General features: G+C 43.2%; 1 protein-coding gene across 1 annotated transcript in view; it reads right to left on the reverse strand.

The window, feature by feature from the left end:
- Window positions 1–729: 729 nt before the first annotated feature.
- Window positions 730–18848, reverse strand: part of stk33 (serine/threonine kinase 33) — a 43935-nt gene continuing 25816 nt past the window's right edge. The window contains exons 14-15 of the mRNA XM_069659774.1: window positions 1531–1587; window positions 730–834 (exon numbers count right to left, since the gene is read on the reverse strand). Coding sequence (XP_069515875.1) covers window positions 730–834; window positions 1531–1587 — 162 coding nt within the window. The remainder of the gene's footprint in view (window positions 835–1530; window positions 1588–18848) is intronic.

An 18848-nucleotide genomic window follows, 5' to 3' on the forward strand; every position in this document is an offset into this window, starting at 1 on the left:
GCACCAGGGGATCAGCAGCCCAGGAGTTGAGCCTGTGATCAGTGCGTCGAGGACTGTGGCCTCCATACATGGGGCGCCTGCTCTACCAACTGAGCTACACCAGCGCCCCTGGATGGGATTGTTTGACCTTCAGTGGTCAAAAATGTATCTGACTTTCCTGACATATTTGCTGATGTTATTTGCGACACACATGATAGTTTTATAATTCAATGTTGGAACAAATCACATGGAATATAGTATGAGTCTCTTAATTTGCACTTCAGACTATAAACTCTGCAAACCGGAGGAGCTGCCGAAGTCTAGACCTTAAATGTACATCTAAGTTTTTGATCCCACTTGTTTGAGGTAGCTTTTAAACTTGTGAACAACCTTTTTTTATAGTTATAGTTTTTATAAAAGTAGATAAAACCCAACCTAAGAGGACTGGCTCATCTGAGCATCAGTTAACAGTGCCGTACTTTGCTGTTACATTTTGAAATAAAACATATAATTTTGTATACTTTTGGAGCCCAGATAGTTCCAAGGATTTATCAGAGAGCTGGTGGTTATAAAGAGGGACTACTTTCATCAAACAGGTCACTTTGACTTTGATGGAAGTCTCTCTTATCAAATGTATTTTCCTGGAAAGCGATCCCGGCTGCCTGTCATGGAATCAGCACTTGTGTATGTGTTCGTGCAGGCCCCCGCCTCTTTGCATGTGTGAGGTCAGTGTGAGCGGCCTGAGCCGGGTTAACCAGGCCTGTGTGAGGGCTCTCGTCTGAGCAGCTCAGCAGCCGGGGCGGCGACAGCGGCGGTGGTCAGGGGGAATGACAGGGAGGACACAACCACTTGACTCTGGAGAAGCAATCAGAGACTAAGGGGTTTAATGCACTGCCTTGGGTCTGAGCCACAGCAATTGGGTTTGATAGCCGTGTCATTATGAGAGGAGGGCGTCTGGAGGTCTTCAGCGGCCAGGGATTAGAGGAGAAGAGGGGCGACGCGGAGACGGAAGACGAGAAGAGGAGGAGGAGGAGAGCCGGCAGTGGGAATCTCTGCGTCCGCCGCTTTGGACGCAAAACCCTCTCTCACCTCCTCGACTCCCCCTGTCATCATCATCATCATCATCATCATCATCACGCTCGCTCCGCTCTCGCTGATTTCCCTTTTACAAAAGTGACAAAGAGAGCGAGGCCTTGAAAGGACAATACCAGAGGTCACTCCCACATTGTGTTTCGATCGTGTTTTACAGCAGACGTTTTAATTTGCTGCCATGCGGACAATTATAGTTTATTTTTTCTGCGGCAGCTAATTAAGAGGAAGCAATATCAGTGACAGTGCCTAAAGTGTTTGTCTCTTTGGCGTTCATGCACCTCCTCCTCATTTACCCTCTGTAATCAGCGTGAGAGGGAGAAAAAAATGACAATAATAAAACATTCTGCTTAAAATCTGACACTTAACTCTGATTTTTACTTCATTATTTTCTTTCCCAGACTCATTTGCAGCCTTAACCACAAGATGTAACTTATTTACAATGTAACTCTTTTTACTTACCTCCTTGAAGTTCATCCTGTAGACTTCGAGCTCACGGTGCACTCTGTGTTCATGTGTCTGCGAGAGCGAGGTATGTGCAGAGTGAGTGTGAAGGAAGTCAACCTGTGATGGATGCGATGGCAGATGCTCGGGTAAGAGTTGTCATCAGCGTTCCCGGAGCCTTATGGAAGAGAGCCAGGTATACGCCGCTTTGATTGGGCCTTCTGTGGCTCTGCTGTTTGCCGCAGCGCAGCTTTGATTAGCGCCTCCATGAAAATGTATGCCCTATGCTCAAAGAAAACTGGGGGAGTAACTACCTGTCAGGAAATTCACAAACAAGGCTACTTAGAGCACAGGGACCTGTATATTTTAAAGTCTAATATTCCCCGCCATTTCCTTTCATTTCATTGTGGGGGGCTCCCCAAATCCCTGTTGGTACCCCGCCCCGGCGCACCCTTGCAAAAGGTCCCCAGATAAGGAGCTGCACTGCTGCCCCCCCCTCCCAAAAGCTAGGTGAGGGAGACACAACAAAGGCTCTCTGCCAGATGCTGTGAATACCAAAAATCCTCCGACACAAAATATATAAATTAATCAGAGTGCAGGTAAATAAATAAATAATGTATATGAGGAGCTAATTAAATGTGTTTATTCCTGTTATCATATGCTGCCCTCATTTCCACCACTTGAAGTCATGAATCATTAAGTGGCTGCTAAATTGGTCTCTGGGGCCGTCCTAGTGGCAGGGGGCGGCCAGATCCTGTCTGGCAGAAGGCAGGTGTGCGGCGGACGGACGGATGGCCTGTGCTCCCGCGGTCCTCGGACAGCGGCGCCTGACAGAGGGGAAGCAGGCGTCACGCTGGGAGGTGAGTGGCCGGAGGAGAGCCTGTAGCAGAGCGCCTGACAGGACCGCCCGTCACCAGGGCCAGCGCTGCTTTGATTAATGAGGGCATTTGAAAGACAATTAGTGGAAGCAGATTTGCCTTCAACTACCTTATCAATCAGAACTCTTTTAATTCAATGTGTAGCACCCTCTGCACCAAAATGAGTGTGAGCGCATGGTGCATCAGGGCAGGAACAGCCTGCCTGTCAACAGGAGGGGGGAGAGGAGGGCCGGCCTATAAAATACAACACCATTCCTCCCAGGGCTACGGAGACTTAGGATGCACAGTGCTTGTTGTTGAACTTGTAGAAGCCAACTCTTTTTGCATGTAACGGTAAGACATTATAAACATACACTTTATGCAGTATAATCCTTTGTTTGGCATGCAATGACTTTGTTCTTGCTATTATTTCTAACACAAAAGCAAGAAATGATTTAATGAATTGTTTCTGTACTATAAAACCTGTTTCAGCCTTCAGCATGCTGGTGTCATGTGGGCATGTATGTCTGTCAGTGCAACCTTATCTACAGACTGATCACATATTGGATGATTTTTCAGTGACAACATATTTAAGTGTTGATTTCTTTTATTTTAATGGGAAATAAACTGATTATAGTCAAGAAGTTTCCACTTTAGGTTTAGTCTAACTAACATACTGTGAACTGACACATTAATGTTGTATGTGATACATTACGTTACTTCCTCTCTGGCTCACTCCAGAAAGGCCAAACTACTTCTTTCATCTGAAGTGAAAGTTGGCTTTGTACATAAATCATTAGGGGTCCAATCATCCAACATGGACATCATGTCATGTGATACTGGGCTTGTATTTAGCATGGAGCAGTGTCTGACACCATTCCTCTCTGTGTGGAGTTTGCATGTTGTCCAAGTGCCCCCTGGTTTGCCATTTTGTACTCCGGCTTCCTCCCACACTCCAAAGACGTGCAGCTTAGGATAAAAGTCCACTCTAAATTACTCATAGGTGTGAATGTGAGCATGGATGGTAGTCTACAAAAAGGACTGGGTTAAACATAGGGAAAGGTCATAGCCTGGGTCTAAATGGTCCGTTTCTGAAGGTTAAGAATTCGTTGTTATTGTTACAATATAACCTCTTCTTTTACTGTTTCCACAGTAAAGGAAACCAATATTGACTTATCATTAGTAAGCAGGAAACATACACCACCTCAGAGGTGAAGTCCTAGTTCATGTTGTTGAACTATTCTCTTATTCTTCTACAGACTTTGTGGCTTTAACTCAAGTCAACATCATTTATACTGAACCTTTCACACAATCATGCAGCCACAAAAAGGAAGTGAAGAATAGACAATAAATATTCACTGATCAGCCATAACATCATGACCAGTGGGTGGGATATATTTGGCAGCAAGTGAATCTTTTGTCCTTGAAGTTGATGTGTTAGAAAAGGGAAAGATGGGCAAGCTGGATGTGACTTTGACAAGGGCCAAATTGTAATGGCTAGACGACTGGGTCAGAGCGTCTCCAAAACTGCAGCTCTTGTGGGTCACACCGGTCAAGCTGCCCATCCTGACCCCTGTCCACCGCCAAAAGCACCTACTATGGGCACGTGAGCATCAGAACTGGACCACGGAGCAATGAAAACAAAGGAAGAAGGTTTCTTTTACATCATGTGGATGGCCTGGTGCATGTGCGTGGCTTACCTGGGGAAGACATGGCACCAGGATGCACTATGGGAGGAATGCAAGCCGGCGGAGGCAGTGTGATGCTTTGGGTGAATGTTCTGCTGGGAAACCTTGGGTCCTGCCATTCATGTGGATGTTACTTTGACACATACCACTGACCTGAACATTGTTGCAGACCAAGTACACCTCTTCATGGCATTCCCTAATGGCAGTGACCTCTTTCAGCAGGATAATGCACCCTGCCACACTGCAGAAATGCTTCACGATTGGTTTGAGGAACACGACGAGTTTGAGGTGTTGACTTGGCCTCCAAATTCCCCAGATCTCAATCCAATCGAGCATCTGTGGGATGTGCTGGACAGACACGTCTGATCCATGGAGGAGGCCCCACCTCGCAATTTACAGGACTTAAAGGATCTGCTGCTAACGTCTTGGTGCCAGATATCTCAGCACACCATCAGAGGTCTAGTGGAGTCCATGCCTTGACCGGTCATGGATGTTTTGGCGGCTGAAGGGGGACCTACACAATATTAGGTTGGTGGTCATAACGTTATGGCTGATCTGTGTAATGTTACAAGTCTAAAACTAACAATATCGACATCTTCCCTTGGTTGGTTCCAATGTGATCCCACTTAAGGACTTCATCACTTGCACTTAAACAAATGTCTTTTTGAGGCATTTCACAGTCTCCACTTGAACTTGACTACTTGCCACTGACTCATTTAGTTAAACTGGTACAACTAAAAGTCAGAAAACCAAGCAGGAAGGGCAGCTGAGGCTCAGTGGTCGAGTTGGTCACCTCTCAATCGGTGGGTTGGGAGTTCGATTCCCAGACTGGGGTTCAATCCCTGACTGCTACAATGACACCGAGTCGAAGTATCCTTGGGCAAGACACTGAACTCCAAATTGCTCCCGAAGACATAGATGTCAGGTATGAATTGGCATAGATACTGATAGGAGGTTGGCACTTAGGCCTTTGTCATCTGTGTGTAAATGGGTGAATGTGACATGTAGTGTAAAAACGCCATATAGGAACAGTCCATTTACCATTGTACCATTTAAAGTTGGAGATACAAAGGCCCATATACATTTGTCGCTGCATACCTGCCAAAAAGGTTTCCCTGCTGTCTTGTTATAATCATCTTTTGCAGAGTGGATCATGAGGATCTTTCACCTAAACAACCTGCTTCTCAGTTTGACTCACCAAAGCCTTCAAAGCACATTTTACTAGTTTCCCTGCTGTAAAGGTCAATATTTAAGAGATATTTTTCCAACTTTGTGACAGCTCAGAGCTCTCAGACTTCTCAACAAATACATATAAAAAGATCTCACTTCAGTGCGTTCCATACAGCTACGGCTTTTTGCACAATTCCACTTGTCAATCATTTGAACAGAAATTATTTGAACCACTGGAGAAATGATGTAGATCTGCCAGTGTGCTTAAGAGGCTGAAAGATGTGTTTTCATATAGCTGGAAACAAGCGAGTGAGGAAGTGTCTCTATTGATCCCCCTGCCTGTAAATAAAACAGGGCCAATGAGCAAAAAGAAACAAACAACTCTGGCAGAGAGAACATGGGGAGAGAAAAAAATCAATAGGTCCCCTCGCTGGTGGGTCTTCTCTGGTCAGACTATTCTCTCCGGGTTAGGCTGTGCGCAGACAGTAAGCAGGGAGCACACAGTCAACATCCTCTTGATTTCCAAATTTCTGCTGTAATGGGGCTCTGCAGAGGAGGCAGCTCATGTGCATTTGACCCACTCAGCTCTGGGAGAAAAGGAAGCACAAACAGATAACAGCTTTCAGCAGAGGATGAGGATCGGTAATAATGCAGACTCAAATGATTCATGGGTCATGTTTTAAAGTGGCACTTAACCAATTTTGCATGTCAGAGTCAGTTTATGAGGAGCGCGTGGAGAGAGTTTTGTCTTCTGTAACTTTGGAGGAGTTTGTCAAGATTGAGAAAATTACTTAATACTCGCTTTAGTCGTTCTGGAGGAGGGGGAGATTAACGAGTTGCAATGTGGTCATTGAAGTATCCGTTATTTTTTGAGGTTGACTCATAGACTGTATAAAAAGATGGACGACATGACTGCTCCGCAAAAGTGAAGCCAAAGCATCTCGTACGCCTCCTGCTGACAGGCTGCAGTACAGGTCATAAAGCCCGTCTCCTCTATGTTAACAGATGGGACATGAGTCAAACTGTAACATCAAAAATACAACACTCTCAAACATGGTTTCTGCCTTTATAGTTAGTTATTATAATGCTGATTTATTTAAGTGTTAATTATTCTTAGAAGTCTAGTTTTAATTAGTTATTTGCTTATTTAGTTATAATGCCATGATTGACAGCTCTGCAGCTGATCTGTTCCCGAGTAGCAGAGTAGAGGAGGCACATCGAGAGGAGACGTAGCTGACATTAACAGTACAGTTAGTGAAGTTTACATATCCGTAAATATCTGCTTCAGATAACACAAGAAACACTAGAACACTACAGTAGAAACTGTCCTAATGTGAGGGCTCTTTGCTGGTATTTTTTCGGTAAGATGAATGTGTGGTTTGGGTTGCGGAAGGGGCGGGACGTCAATACCTTGGCTCCACTAGCCGATCTCTGCTGGGCAGACTCTGGATCCAGATGAGCAAGATGTCAACGAGAGGAGGTGGAGACGTGTCATCCATCTTTATATATAAATAAACATCTACTATAAACAACATTCAGCTACATCAACTTCTTTCTTAATCTAAACTTTTGGGAAATTCAAAATTGAACACTAAAGTATTGATCATAATCTTCCTTTTTTACATGTCAAGTAGAATACTCCTCTATTGACTGAAGATAAGGATTTAGGAGATAGATGATATTATGTTGCTTAAAGAGAGTCAGTATAGAAGACAGAAAAAGACCCTGGGTCCCTCTCACTGTGGACAAAGACTATTCCATACGTGTGGAAGTGACATCATCCAGAGCACAATATATTTAACGGCCTCTCTTCCGACGGTCCTCGTGATGCATTTGGCTCCGGCGTGGTTAAAACCAGGCCAGTGGTGGACACTGGGCTCCGCCTGCCTCTTCTTCTTGTTCCAGCTTAGCGGGCAATAAGGAATGCTGCCTGCCGCCCTCCGTTTCCCATTAGCTGTTTTATTTCACGGGAAATTTGCTTCCTGCTTGCTGTAATTGGTATCCAGGCACCTCCTGATGTGGGCATTAGGATTTTTAATACAATCTTTTACGCAGGTGAGAATGCGCATATATTACCCTTTCAGTGGCACATTATTTGATTCTCATTCACAATTATTTACCCATACACTGTGTGTAACAAAGTTAAATATTGTGGATAATGTTATTAGCTAAATACAAGTGGGTATAACTGTGTTTCCACGCCCTCGCTGCACAATGGTGATAATAACGACGTATGAAGACTTTGGTGTCATTTCTTCCAGTATTGGCCCTGTAGTGGAGCCACATCCCCAAAAGCAAGATGGTTTGCATGATTTCCCACAAGGCAGTGCTGTTTTAATATCGGCAGAAGCAGTTTTGTAATGAAAGGCAGCACATTAAGTCAGGTAAACCAATAGAGAATGATTTTTATCCTTCTTTTTCGGCCCCTAAAGACACAGCCTATGTGTAGTGGAACTGGTATTCACAACAACCACAGGACCACACACAACATGTGCTTTAAGATTATTTGTCAGTGTAACAAGAAAAAAAAGAGTTAATCTTACCTCCTGGTAATTAACACCGCCTTTGGCCTTTTAATTCACAGCATTTCTAAGGATTTGGTTACTGCAAATTGGTCGACAATTGTGTGTTTGGAATTCAAGACACATGCGGTATTGAATGGAGAAATCTGCGGCAAGTCTTTCTCCAGCAAAGGCCAGAACTGGGCGCCATAATGATATTCATTTTCAAACAGGAGAACATTCTAATGGGCAATTAAGATGATCAAGCCTGCCAAGATCCACGTGAAGAACGGAGCGCTGGTGCCAGTGATTACGTGTCCTCCGCCCCTGCCTGCTTCCTGCGCTGGCCCGGGCTTTGTCTTATGTGTGTGCATAAGTAGCAGGGAGGGAAAGAGGGAAAAGGCTCCAAAAGCACAATGTAATTGAACTTTCCACATTATTTCTCACTAATATGTGCTGCCACTTGGTCTCATTAGTGGAATGATGTGCTCTGCCATTCTGAAATGAACTCTTTGCCCGAGTAATTAAGGCTCCTAAAGTTTCTAGTCCTTTGTTTAAAGAATTCGTCCTTGTGCTCTCCATGCCCCATCAGCTGCCTAATTAGCAGGACCTTTGTGTGATTAAAAATTCTCACAGAGATTCCGTTGGATATTTTCCTCTGTTAATGAGTGTTTGTGGACAGCTGGGAACGGGCGCGGGCTCCCTCCTCGGAAGACCTCCTGTGCATTGGGCAGACCTCTGTCAGGGCCCGAGAGTGAGAGCTGTCATTTCTGTAATGGGGATGGAAATTGGTCAAAACCCACCAAGGCCCCCGCAGGAATGGAAATGCCTTGAAATATAAATGAGGATGAATATTCATATTTCCCTTCGATAAGAAAAAAAAGTGCTGAGTATTAATATACATGTCTGTCAGTTAAAGCAGGAGCTCTGTGTGCTATGGCTGCCCATTAACGCAGCCCTTGGCTTCATTTGCTATTATCCTCAGGTTCTTTCCCCCCCCTAAAGTTGGGGTCACCCTCTCCACTGAGAATTGCACATTGGAGGCTTCCCTTTTGTTACTATTCTCCCACTTAGTGAGCGTCTCAGAGAGAGAGGAAAAAAGGCCCTGAAACAGCCAGAAAGACATTTAATGAAGCCCACTCGGAAGTAAGGTAAGCAGGGGTCAAAGCCAAATGAAAGGAACAAGCCTGCTACGTGTGCAGATGGAGGACAGCAGAAATCCAGGGGGAAGAAAGGAGGGACTTTAGGGGGGAGAGGAAGAAGAAGGAGTCCACATTGGTTTTAACTGCCTGGGACAGATGCCCTTCAGCCTCGAAGCTTCCACTCTGTCTTCATTTGTCTAAGAAAAAATGTTAATTCACTTGTTCGTACAATACCACATATCTATATTTCAGTAATGAGCTGAGGGAAGATGTGTTCAGTGTCCGCTGCTAAAACAAACCTGCTACGAGACGAGAGCGGCGCCCTTAAAGCCGGAGGAGGAGAGGAAATCAAAGTAATGACACAACTTGACTTGCACACAGAGAAACTGTTGAACCAAGTGATGGAGCAGTGAATAGATTTTTAAAACATTATTATAAATACAGAAAGACTTAATGAGTTGATTAATATTCCTGTTTTAAGGGACTTGGATCTCCAGAGGAAAAGGCAGCTATGATATGACGTCTCCATCGCAGGAGAATTAACACCTGAGGGGCTTCTTCGGCTTTTAAGATTGAATCCTTTCAAATTCTTCAAGAAGAAAGGAAACTTTTCTCAGTGTGATTTTTAAGTATGATTGTGGGTGTACTGATGAAAGTGTTCAAAGTGAAGGTCAACGAGATAAGATTCAGTATCAAATCACAAATTACACAGGGCCTAGTTTTGGATGTCTGGACCCAGTCTCTTTACGTCCTCATCATGCGCAATGACGAGCTGGACGACGCGTCTCCATCTGCACTCATTGTACGAAATTCAAGCCAAAATAGCCCCCGTGACGGGCGCTGCCATCTTGCGCTGGTGACGTCATTTGGAGCCAGAGCTGCACAGTAGCGATTGGCGGGTGGAGCTGCTGAAGCCACTTGCGCTAACCAAAACGCACACTTAACTGACAGGAAAAAAACGGCACAGATCCCGCACGTCGACGTGTTTAACAGCTTCTTTGTGTTGGTCTGAGGATAACGTTCACAGGTATGTAAACTTCACTGACTGTAGTGATTGTTTGAGTAACATTTTACTCTCTCCTCCACTCTGCTAATCTGGAACTGATCAACTGCTGGAGCCGCATTTGTCAACAGAGCTGTCAATCATCGTTTTTAAAGCATCAAATAACTAATTAAAAATAAACTTGTCAGAAAAATGAACACTTGGATGTAAATCAGCATGATAAGAACTAACTATAATGACAGAAACCATGTTTGAGAAACATTTATTTGGTGTGTATTTTGATTTTATAGTTTGACTCATGTCCCATCTGTTAACATGGAGGAGGCGGGCTTTATGACCTATACTGCAGCCAGTCAGCAGGGGGCGCTCCAAATGTTTTGGCTTCACTTTTAGGGAGCTGTCATGTCGTCCATCTTTTTATGCAGTCTATGATCATGTATCACTTGAATATTTTTTTCATCTGTACAAGTCTTTCTATCTATAAACTCTTAGCGCAGCATTAAAAGGTTTTCAGGTGCTTTTTAAGAGTGTACTTACTGACCTCCTCCATCAATCTACAGTTAAAGGTTTGGCCCTATTTGGATTGAGCTAAATTTCCTGGATGCATGGAGCTCCGTGTAATTTGTTTGTTTTTAATTAAACTCTAACGTAGCTTTCTCAGGGCCTGGCGACTCTGCAGCTCTGCCCAGTGACTGGGGGATATTTAATAAGCTGCGGTGCTGAAAGTTGTTTCATTAGGTGTGAAAAGGGCTGATAACTCAATAGCCAACAGCCAAACATCCTCTCTGTGTCGGTTTCCTGCCTCTTTAATCTGTTTTTCATTCTGCCTGGCATGCTGGAGCAGTACAGGGGACTTCACAAAGAGGAAAAGACATTCATCACCATCGGGCCTCCAACAGACCGGGGTGATGGAGCTAGCCAGTTTGGCTGAGGAAGGAGACGATCAGACTGCAGAGCACGACGGCCAAGGCACCTCGTGTGAACTGGAGATTAGTGAGTGTTAGTGTACATGTATGACATTTAGACGTATGGTTATTGTTTCAATCATTAGCAGATGACACCAATCCTCAGTAGCCTTTAGAGTCGTCATTAGTCAAGCTTCCATCCAAATTTAGTGCAAAATTTATTCTGATTTTGAGAAAACGTGCAAAAAAAGCTAATTATTGTGACATTTCTATTCACTTGTGTTATGCAAATACAAGGACTTGGTTTACTGAGATAAACAGTTGGTCGGCACTTCTTCTGCAGCAGAGATGACTTAAAGTAATAATCACAAAGGTCTTCATTCAAATAAATGTCTGTTAAGTCTCTATCTATCGCTGAATGAGGTAACACAATGGTGACTGAGCCTATGGCCCACTGATGAAGCCTTTGCATTTGCAGTATATAGTATTATTATGGACTGGGTGTCTGGTGCTACTTTCGCGGAAAACATCACAAGCAGTGCCCAGTTAGTGACACGTTTCCCATCACCCAGCAGTGGTTGGTCTGCCAGAGAGCTGCTTTTCCGGTCTCTGCAAGTGTTGCAAGTAAACAGTAATCTGCTATGGCTGAACAAACAAAAAAAAGATCGATGACTACAGATACAACTTCAAAAATAAGTGAAAATCCAAAGAAAAAGAAGCTAACTCGATGCTCAGATGAAGGCAAACAGTCTGAAAAGGAAAGCGACCGTCAGCGAGGAAAAACAAGAGTTACAACCGGAGCCAACCGTTGACATCACACATGCGACACTGTCTGGATATCTGGGAAGTGTGCTCCCGCAATTACAGTTTATCGCCACAGGTGCCGCCAAAGAGAACGAAACTGAGATCTTCGAGATTCTATCTTTAATTGAAGATCGGCAAACATACCTCAATTAAACAAAAAATTAGTGACATCTCCAACAACTATTCATGTTTGAGCAGTTAAAAGCAGCTTTCAGGTTAAAGGGTTTTTCTTTGTACAGTTTTTCAATAAAAGCATCAGGTGCCATGCTTCATTTATGAGTGTTTTGCTCAGGCTATTGCACACATTTTGCTTTGTCAAATGTTGCATTTATGGATACAGCTACTTCAGAGGGAAAACAGTTCATTTTAGAGTGCCGATGAATTGGGTCCACTAAAATTACCGCCTAGTCGATTTTTGGCTGGGTGTTGTACATCTGTATCCAGCTGAACAGAGCAGACGAGCCAGGCAGGAAGTCTGCATACCAGTCGTATAACGAAACATAAACACTTAACAATGTTGCCCAAAGTAACAGCAAAAATCTTATCGAAAAATAACCAAGTCACAAGTCGCCCTCAGTGAAACACCATCAGTGGGGCATAGTGCCGCCTAGAGGACAAAGTAAAGCTGCAGCAGATGTGACGTCATAGAGATGCACCTGGCGGAATAGCAGCGTTAGTGTTCGGTGCATTCATCAGTTTAGTCTAAAGGGAATTAACATTTTGTTGTGTTTCAAATGTAGAGTAACAGTGTGAGCTGCCGTACCCTAAGACAGACAATATTTCATCAGTTTAGAAACTAGCCATTACTTTCTTGAAAGGCTCGGACCAGAGAGCTACAGGCTGCTAGTTAAAATCGAATCACATTTGTAAAAATCTTGTTGCTCACGTCTATTATTTGCTCCTTTAACCAGAAGTACTCGGATCAAATTGAGTCCAGCATAAAACAGTACGAGCCAAATGGCATTCATGCAAACATTAGTAGTTTAAGAGTCCTCTTTAATATCTGTATTAACTTTATTTTCTATGCTTTTTGACTTATCCTCACACAAACACCTGGGTCGTGTCTATGATCTTGCCTTTAGTTGTGTCACTGCTGAGTGTTAGCAAATGATAGAGACGTTTATAAAACCCCAGAAAGTGCAGACCTGTAATGAACAGTGCTGTCTGTTTCAAACACACACAGTCACATCACTCCATGTCTGCACAGTTGCTCGGCTCTGTTGAGGCAGTAATGTTCTGGGCATATCATTAAAGTAAAAAAAAACCCACCACAGAGTTATTTTCTTCTACCTGAGAAATGTGACAGGCCAAGTATCTCTCTGCCTCTTTTTCTCCCATACTGAATAGATAGCACAGGCCTTAATTTGCTGCCAGAGATGTGTGGCATAGTTGAGTGTTCCCCCTCCCTCCCTCCCTCCCTCCTTCAGGGAGGATTTTTGAAGCTCTTACAGTAATAAGGCGACAAGTGTGCCTTCATGTGTTGAACTACATCAAGCCCACTAATCCTTGTAGATTGAAGCCGCCCACTGATTTAGATTGTCATTATGTGTTTCATAAACGTTCCACTCGGAGGTTTTATATTCAAAAAATGTGGAGAGGTGGAGGTGGAATAGATGGTGTAAATGGGCCTTTCATTACCGCTCATCCCTCTGTATTCACAGTTTAAACAGGGCGACGTAGGTGTGCTCGCTCAACGGCTCTGTTCCACCTGAGATGAAAGGCTATTTACATCCGCCGATGATGATGATGATGATGATGATGATGATGATGATGGCTGTGGGAGCCGGCGATGTTTCCAGGCGACCGGGTTTCCCCCGCTCGCCGTCGTTTGACAGGCTTTAAAGAGCACACTGTTAGCGCTCTGCAGACATTGTGGCCATCACGCCTAATTGACCGGAGGGGCTGTGCCTTAAGTGAAACACAAGTATAACAACTGCAGAAAATGAACCTCTTCCTCCGCATGGACGTGACAGTGCAGACAAATCACAGGTCACCCACTTTATATGTGCGGAGCCGTATAATTGTCTCATTTGAGCTACACTGATCTTTAAACGTGTAAACTATAAGAAACTGGACCACAAGCCGGAAGGAACCCGTTTCATTCTTATTTCAAGCGGCGTTGATAAGTCGATGGCTGATAAGTGTTATTCATTTCAATGAGTAAGCCAATTAAAACTGGAGTTTTATCTAATTTGATAGTTAGACCTCATTTGAAAGAGTTTAGACTGAAAACTCTGCATTAATAGTGCGGTTTAATTTAATTTTCCACTTTTTTTCTGCAGTGTTGGATTAACAGGATTCAAACTTTGTCTTCTAATTGCACGACTCTATTGGACTATTTAATTAGCTGCTTTTTGCTGTGCATTAAGCAAAACCCCATACCCCAGAAAATAAATGAATAATTAAAATAAATGTATGCTTAAAGGCAATTAAAGCAGCCGCTACTTTAGCTGCTACATTGGTTCCACTTGTCCCGGAAAGTGTGAGGAAATGTAAATGTGCACGCTGCTGCAGACTCAGGGTCCTGCAGGTGGGGGGAAAAAAAACTTCTCCACAGCAAACTTGACGTATGAAAATGGAGTAAGTGAAAGCGGCTCCTCTATTTTTCATGAAAAAGGTCACTTATCTGTGAATGTAATGTCACCAAGTTCTCTTCATCAATTCAATAACAGTGCGAAAGTGAAAAAAAATAGTTGGGTCATTTCTTTGTAATACACCCCTGGGCTTTTTATTATGACTTCATTTCCCGCTGTAATATTGGAACGTCTCTATAATTGTAAAAGTGTAATAGACTCTAATATAATTTCATTTTGAACCCTGAATGGTCTATGCCATCTCTGCTCAATTTGAGTAGAATAATGATTTTTAATGTCCACACATGGCTTCCTGTGACCTTATTCAATCTGTGGGCTGATCAGGAAATATATTGATTCAATTACAGCGCTGATGACAAGCGAACAGAGGAGAGGAGAGAAAAAAGGTCAGCATATATTTGAAAATGTAAATCTTAACAATGTCTTTTGGGTTTGCTGAAAAAAGCCATTATCAAATGCCATTTGGCTGCAGTGGCATGCAGCCCTCTGCCTTTTTCTCCCTCACCGATGGGAATAGCTGGAATATTTCGGATATCCGTGGTGGATTTTTCCTCTGTCAGCGCGTGAGTTATATTCAGAGCATGTGCCTCTGTTTTGCTATTTGCCATGATGGTGTGGAATATAATGGCTCGCATTATTTCTTTAGCATTACATGTCCAAAACTGGCCTTTTGGAGACTTCCTAATGACCTTGAGGTAATGACTTTTCAGGTGCTTTCATATGTACACTCTGTTCTTTTGCTGCATAAGCTGCTCTATAAGTAAATTAGCCTGTCTGTGCTCAAACATTGAACAAAGCTCTTAAATTCATTCCCTCTCAAATTACATGCACACCACACCGGGCTCCACTAATTATTTGTTTGGTCATTAAAAACTCATTAAATTTAAATTGTTCATTTGCATACCACTGTGTGTTGCATCATAAATTATTAATTGAAGATAAATAAATGAATTCAATTAGAATTATAAGTAATGTAACATATGCAGCAACAGAGATCTGCTGCTTGTCTTTCTTTTGACATTGAGGTTCAGCGTCCGAGAAATAACTGCGGTGGGATTGTGTGAATAAAGAGCTCGCTCGCAGAAAGGCATCCTCGTTAAACGAGTGCACAAAATGTGAATACCAGAGAGCAGATTTTGAAGAGCGGCTGATGAGTGCAGATCACAGCTGCACGGCCAACGTGAACACGCTGCTGAATTCTTTCTACAGACAAAAAGTGGGAAATATTCTCCTCTCTTCTGTTTTACATTTCGCTGATTAACTCGCTCCCCTCCCTGCTGTCGCTGTTTGGCTTTGATGCATTTGAATAAATTGACTTTTTCTCTCGCTGACAAATATTTAAGCAATGCGGCCAAAGAAAGGCAGTTCTCCTTAACCCGACTCATTACCTCACATCTGTATGTGCTCAGTGGTCGGATCATCTTGTCTCAGGGCTGGAGTAATATTCCATCTCATTGCAAAGGATTACTCCGCAACCCAACTCGTGTCTGCGGCTGTTCAGTTACTTTACATGCCCACTATTTTCCAGTTCCGGGGATTGGTAAATGTTCACCCTTTTTCAAATCACTTCATTAATTAAATGGGATTGGGAAAGGTTTTGAGCTAATGGATTAGACTGGAGCTGGCTGGTTCAGGCCTTTTACCAGAGGTCACATTTCATTTGCTGCCTATGTCAAGCGACCAGCAGCGGGGCCTCAGAGGCAATCTAATCAATGTCTGCGTGCCGTAGCCCTTGAATGAATCCATTAAAGTTATGTGGATGCATCCTGCACAGAGAAAAAAAAAGTCTCCTGATACCTCTGATAGAAATTAGCCGTTCTCCAATTAGGAGAGAGGCTGGGCTCATTCTGGACGCCAGCCAAAGCAGAATTAATAGGCCATCAGAGCCTCTTGTGTGTTAAATCCCATTTGTTCGCCCATGCTTTATGAAAGCTCCTCCTCTGTTTCTGCAGGCCTGGCGTGAGACCCCCGAACACCCACCACAAAACTTCAGTCATTAAATAAAGTTCTGGGAGGAGACGAGACAGGGAGGGCTGGAGGAGCTGCAATTTAGGCCGGCGTTGTCAGAGACGATGATTCGGAAGGGCCGGACTGAGCCGAGGTTGTGATTGCATTTGGGGTTTGGATGGGCTTAGTCTGCGGCCAGGAATGGAGCTAAGAGGACTTTAGCGGGACACTGGGGGGACAGTGGTCATGTGGGCCTCTTCAGCACCAACTTTATCTCAGCAGTGTCCACTAATCCCACAAATTGATCCTCAGTGTTTCTGTGTTTAAGTGGAGGGAGAGCTCTGACCAAATCTCTTTGGAAAAGGATGTCTGAAATGCCTAAACCTATCAGAGGGAGAGGTCTCACCCCTACACTTTTTTAAAGCACTTTGTGGCACACGATCATTATTTCTGTATGCCTGAAAACACGCAGCATCATGAGATAATTACTGGACATAAACTTTACTTAAAGAGTAACCGCTTCTGGCATGCCTGACTCACAGAGGCAAGAGTCAAAGCTGTTGTGGAGTTTGTTGCTAAGAACAAACTGTGTTTTTCTGCTAGAGCTTCTTTATCAATGTACGTCATAGTGATTTCTCAGCTTCAGTTGGAGCACATTAATGAATTTTTTAAGAATATTGTTGAGGAATTAGTTTAAGGTTTACTTAATATTTATTAGAAGCTTTACAACAAATAGTTTGTTTATACAAAAGTCTCTTCTAAATATATGTAATGTAATATAGTGATAGTTAAGCAGTGGTAACAAGGCACAGCAGGCCAGTCTAGCGTTGGAACCCTCAGCTAGCTGAAATCTTGTGTGTGTGTGTTTGTGTCTGGCTGTCATAAGAGAGATACTCTGTATTTTAAGACTTGGAGGTTGGTGTCTTTTTTTAGCCTTTTCAAAACCAAAAACAGCCGTGTGTTTGTTTGTTCTAACATAAGCTATGAAAAAGACAGTTTAAAAAAAAAACACCTTGTTTACAACTTACACATCCACTGTGTAGCAGACGGGCCTCGATGCTAAAAGAGTTTAAGGAAATGTTGGCAGTGTTAGTCTTAATAGGTTTTACTAAACTTAGGGAAGCTTAAAATCCAGCAGCCTGAATCAAAGCAACCTTAAGAGCACTAATGCTAATAGTTAAAGTGCTGTTTCTTGTTTAAACAAGTATAAACTAAGCAACCAAACAGGTTGATTTCACTTCTTTACCTTACAAAACTTCAAAGACTTGGGTTAACTAGCTATACCCTTCTACCAGCTAGCCTTTGTCTTTCCCTGTGAGATGCAGCATTAGCCTTATTTTGTAGCACAATATCAAGTGTAGCTATTAAGAGCCCAAGATTCTTGTATTAATAGAATCAGCACGTTAATCAAGCTTTATAACCAAATATTGGAGTTAATGTTAGCTTAATTAGCCAGTTAGCAACAGAATTTGCTGGTTCTAACCACTTTTTGTGTCCCGTGTGAAACTAAAAGTAAACACTGACATATAGTTTTAGCCCAACCATATTCTTTTCATAACTGTTACGCGGCTACACTAAACCAGACTTGTTTCCTGTAGTTAGCTAAGGTTAGCAAGCCCGTAACCTAGTGCCTAACCTAGTGCCTGACCTAGTGCCGTGTTGTATTAGACTTGGACGTGAGACCTACACTTCCCTGGGTGAGTGAAAGCTTTCCTATCTGGGGGTTATTAGCATTTGACTCACTGCCAGGCCCCTGATCGTATTCCCTGCGACCAGCTCACTCGGCCCGGGCAACTCCGCTGAACACCCGTCGGGTGCAGTCCATGGGTCCAGTTCGCCAGCCCGCTCTTCTTTGTAGGTCAGGTTTTTAAAAAGGTGTATAAAAATGACAGTGTGTGTGGGTCAAAGTCCGTTTTCTCAGTCTTTGGTTTTTAAGACATGTCTTGCTTGTGTTTTGCTTCTTTGTCCTTCGTCCAAACCACGGCAGAAACTCACTCATACCAGATGCGACAGATATCGGCTAATGAGTCAAAGCCACCACCCCCAAGTGTGACATCAATTCTGACCCTGCCTCCTAGCTCCCTAAACCACACCTATATAGAAGACCTTCATCACTAGCCCACTACAGCTTATGATAACGATAACACTAACCTAGACATTGTCATAGTTTTGGTTCAAACCAATCCAGTGAGATAATTTCACAACATTAACCCTGTGTGTTAACTTTGAAGCAGTCCTATTGGTTAAGTTTATGCACCAAAAGAACTAAGGAAAATACACTGGTTTGGACAACAGTGCTTTTGTCTACCTCTGCCTGAATGCAAGGCCCAAAAAATGACTGAGAATTTGATTGTTAAATTTGTTTTAGCTTTATAAATTGAAAGCTTGACAGACAGTAACTCTGGGGGATCGGGGCTAAGCGAACATTAATTGTGCAGTTAAGGTATTTTCAGTTAGCATAAATTACCAGATGCCTTGTAAAGTACAGCCATAGATGGCCTTGACAGTTACTGATAATCTTACATTTAATGTCAATTTTTTTTGGGGGGCGTTTTTCTAAAAGGTGACAACCATTGCAATGAATTTATTCAGAAACAAAGCAGCAAACATGAACTTTTCTTTGAGGATCAGGTTGCCACATTTAAGCCTGCGTATGCAACCAAAGCAATGACTCACCTTGACAAAAGCTGTGATAACCTCCAACAAACCTTTCCCCCCAAAATCA

This window comes from Semicossyphus pulcher, unplaced genomic scaffold, assembly GCF_022749685.1.
Source record: "Semicossyphus pulcher isolate SPU_LCO1_2020_fin unplaced genomic scaffold, fSemPul1.0.p SCAF_1, whole genome shotgun sequence".
Taxonomy (NCBI): Eukaryota; Metazoa; Chordata; class Actinopteri; order Labriformes; family Labridae; genus Semicossyphus; species Semicossyphus pulcher.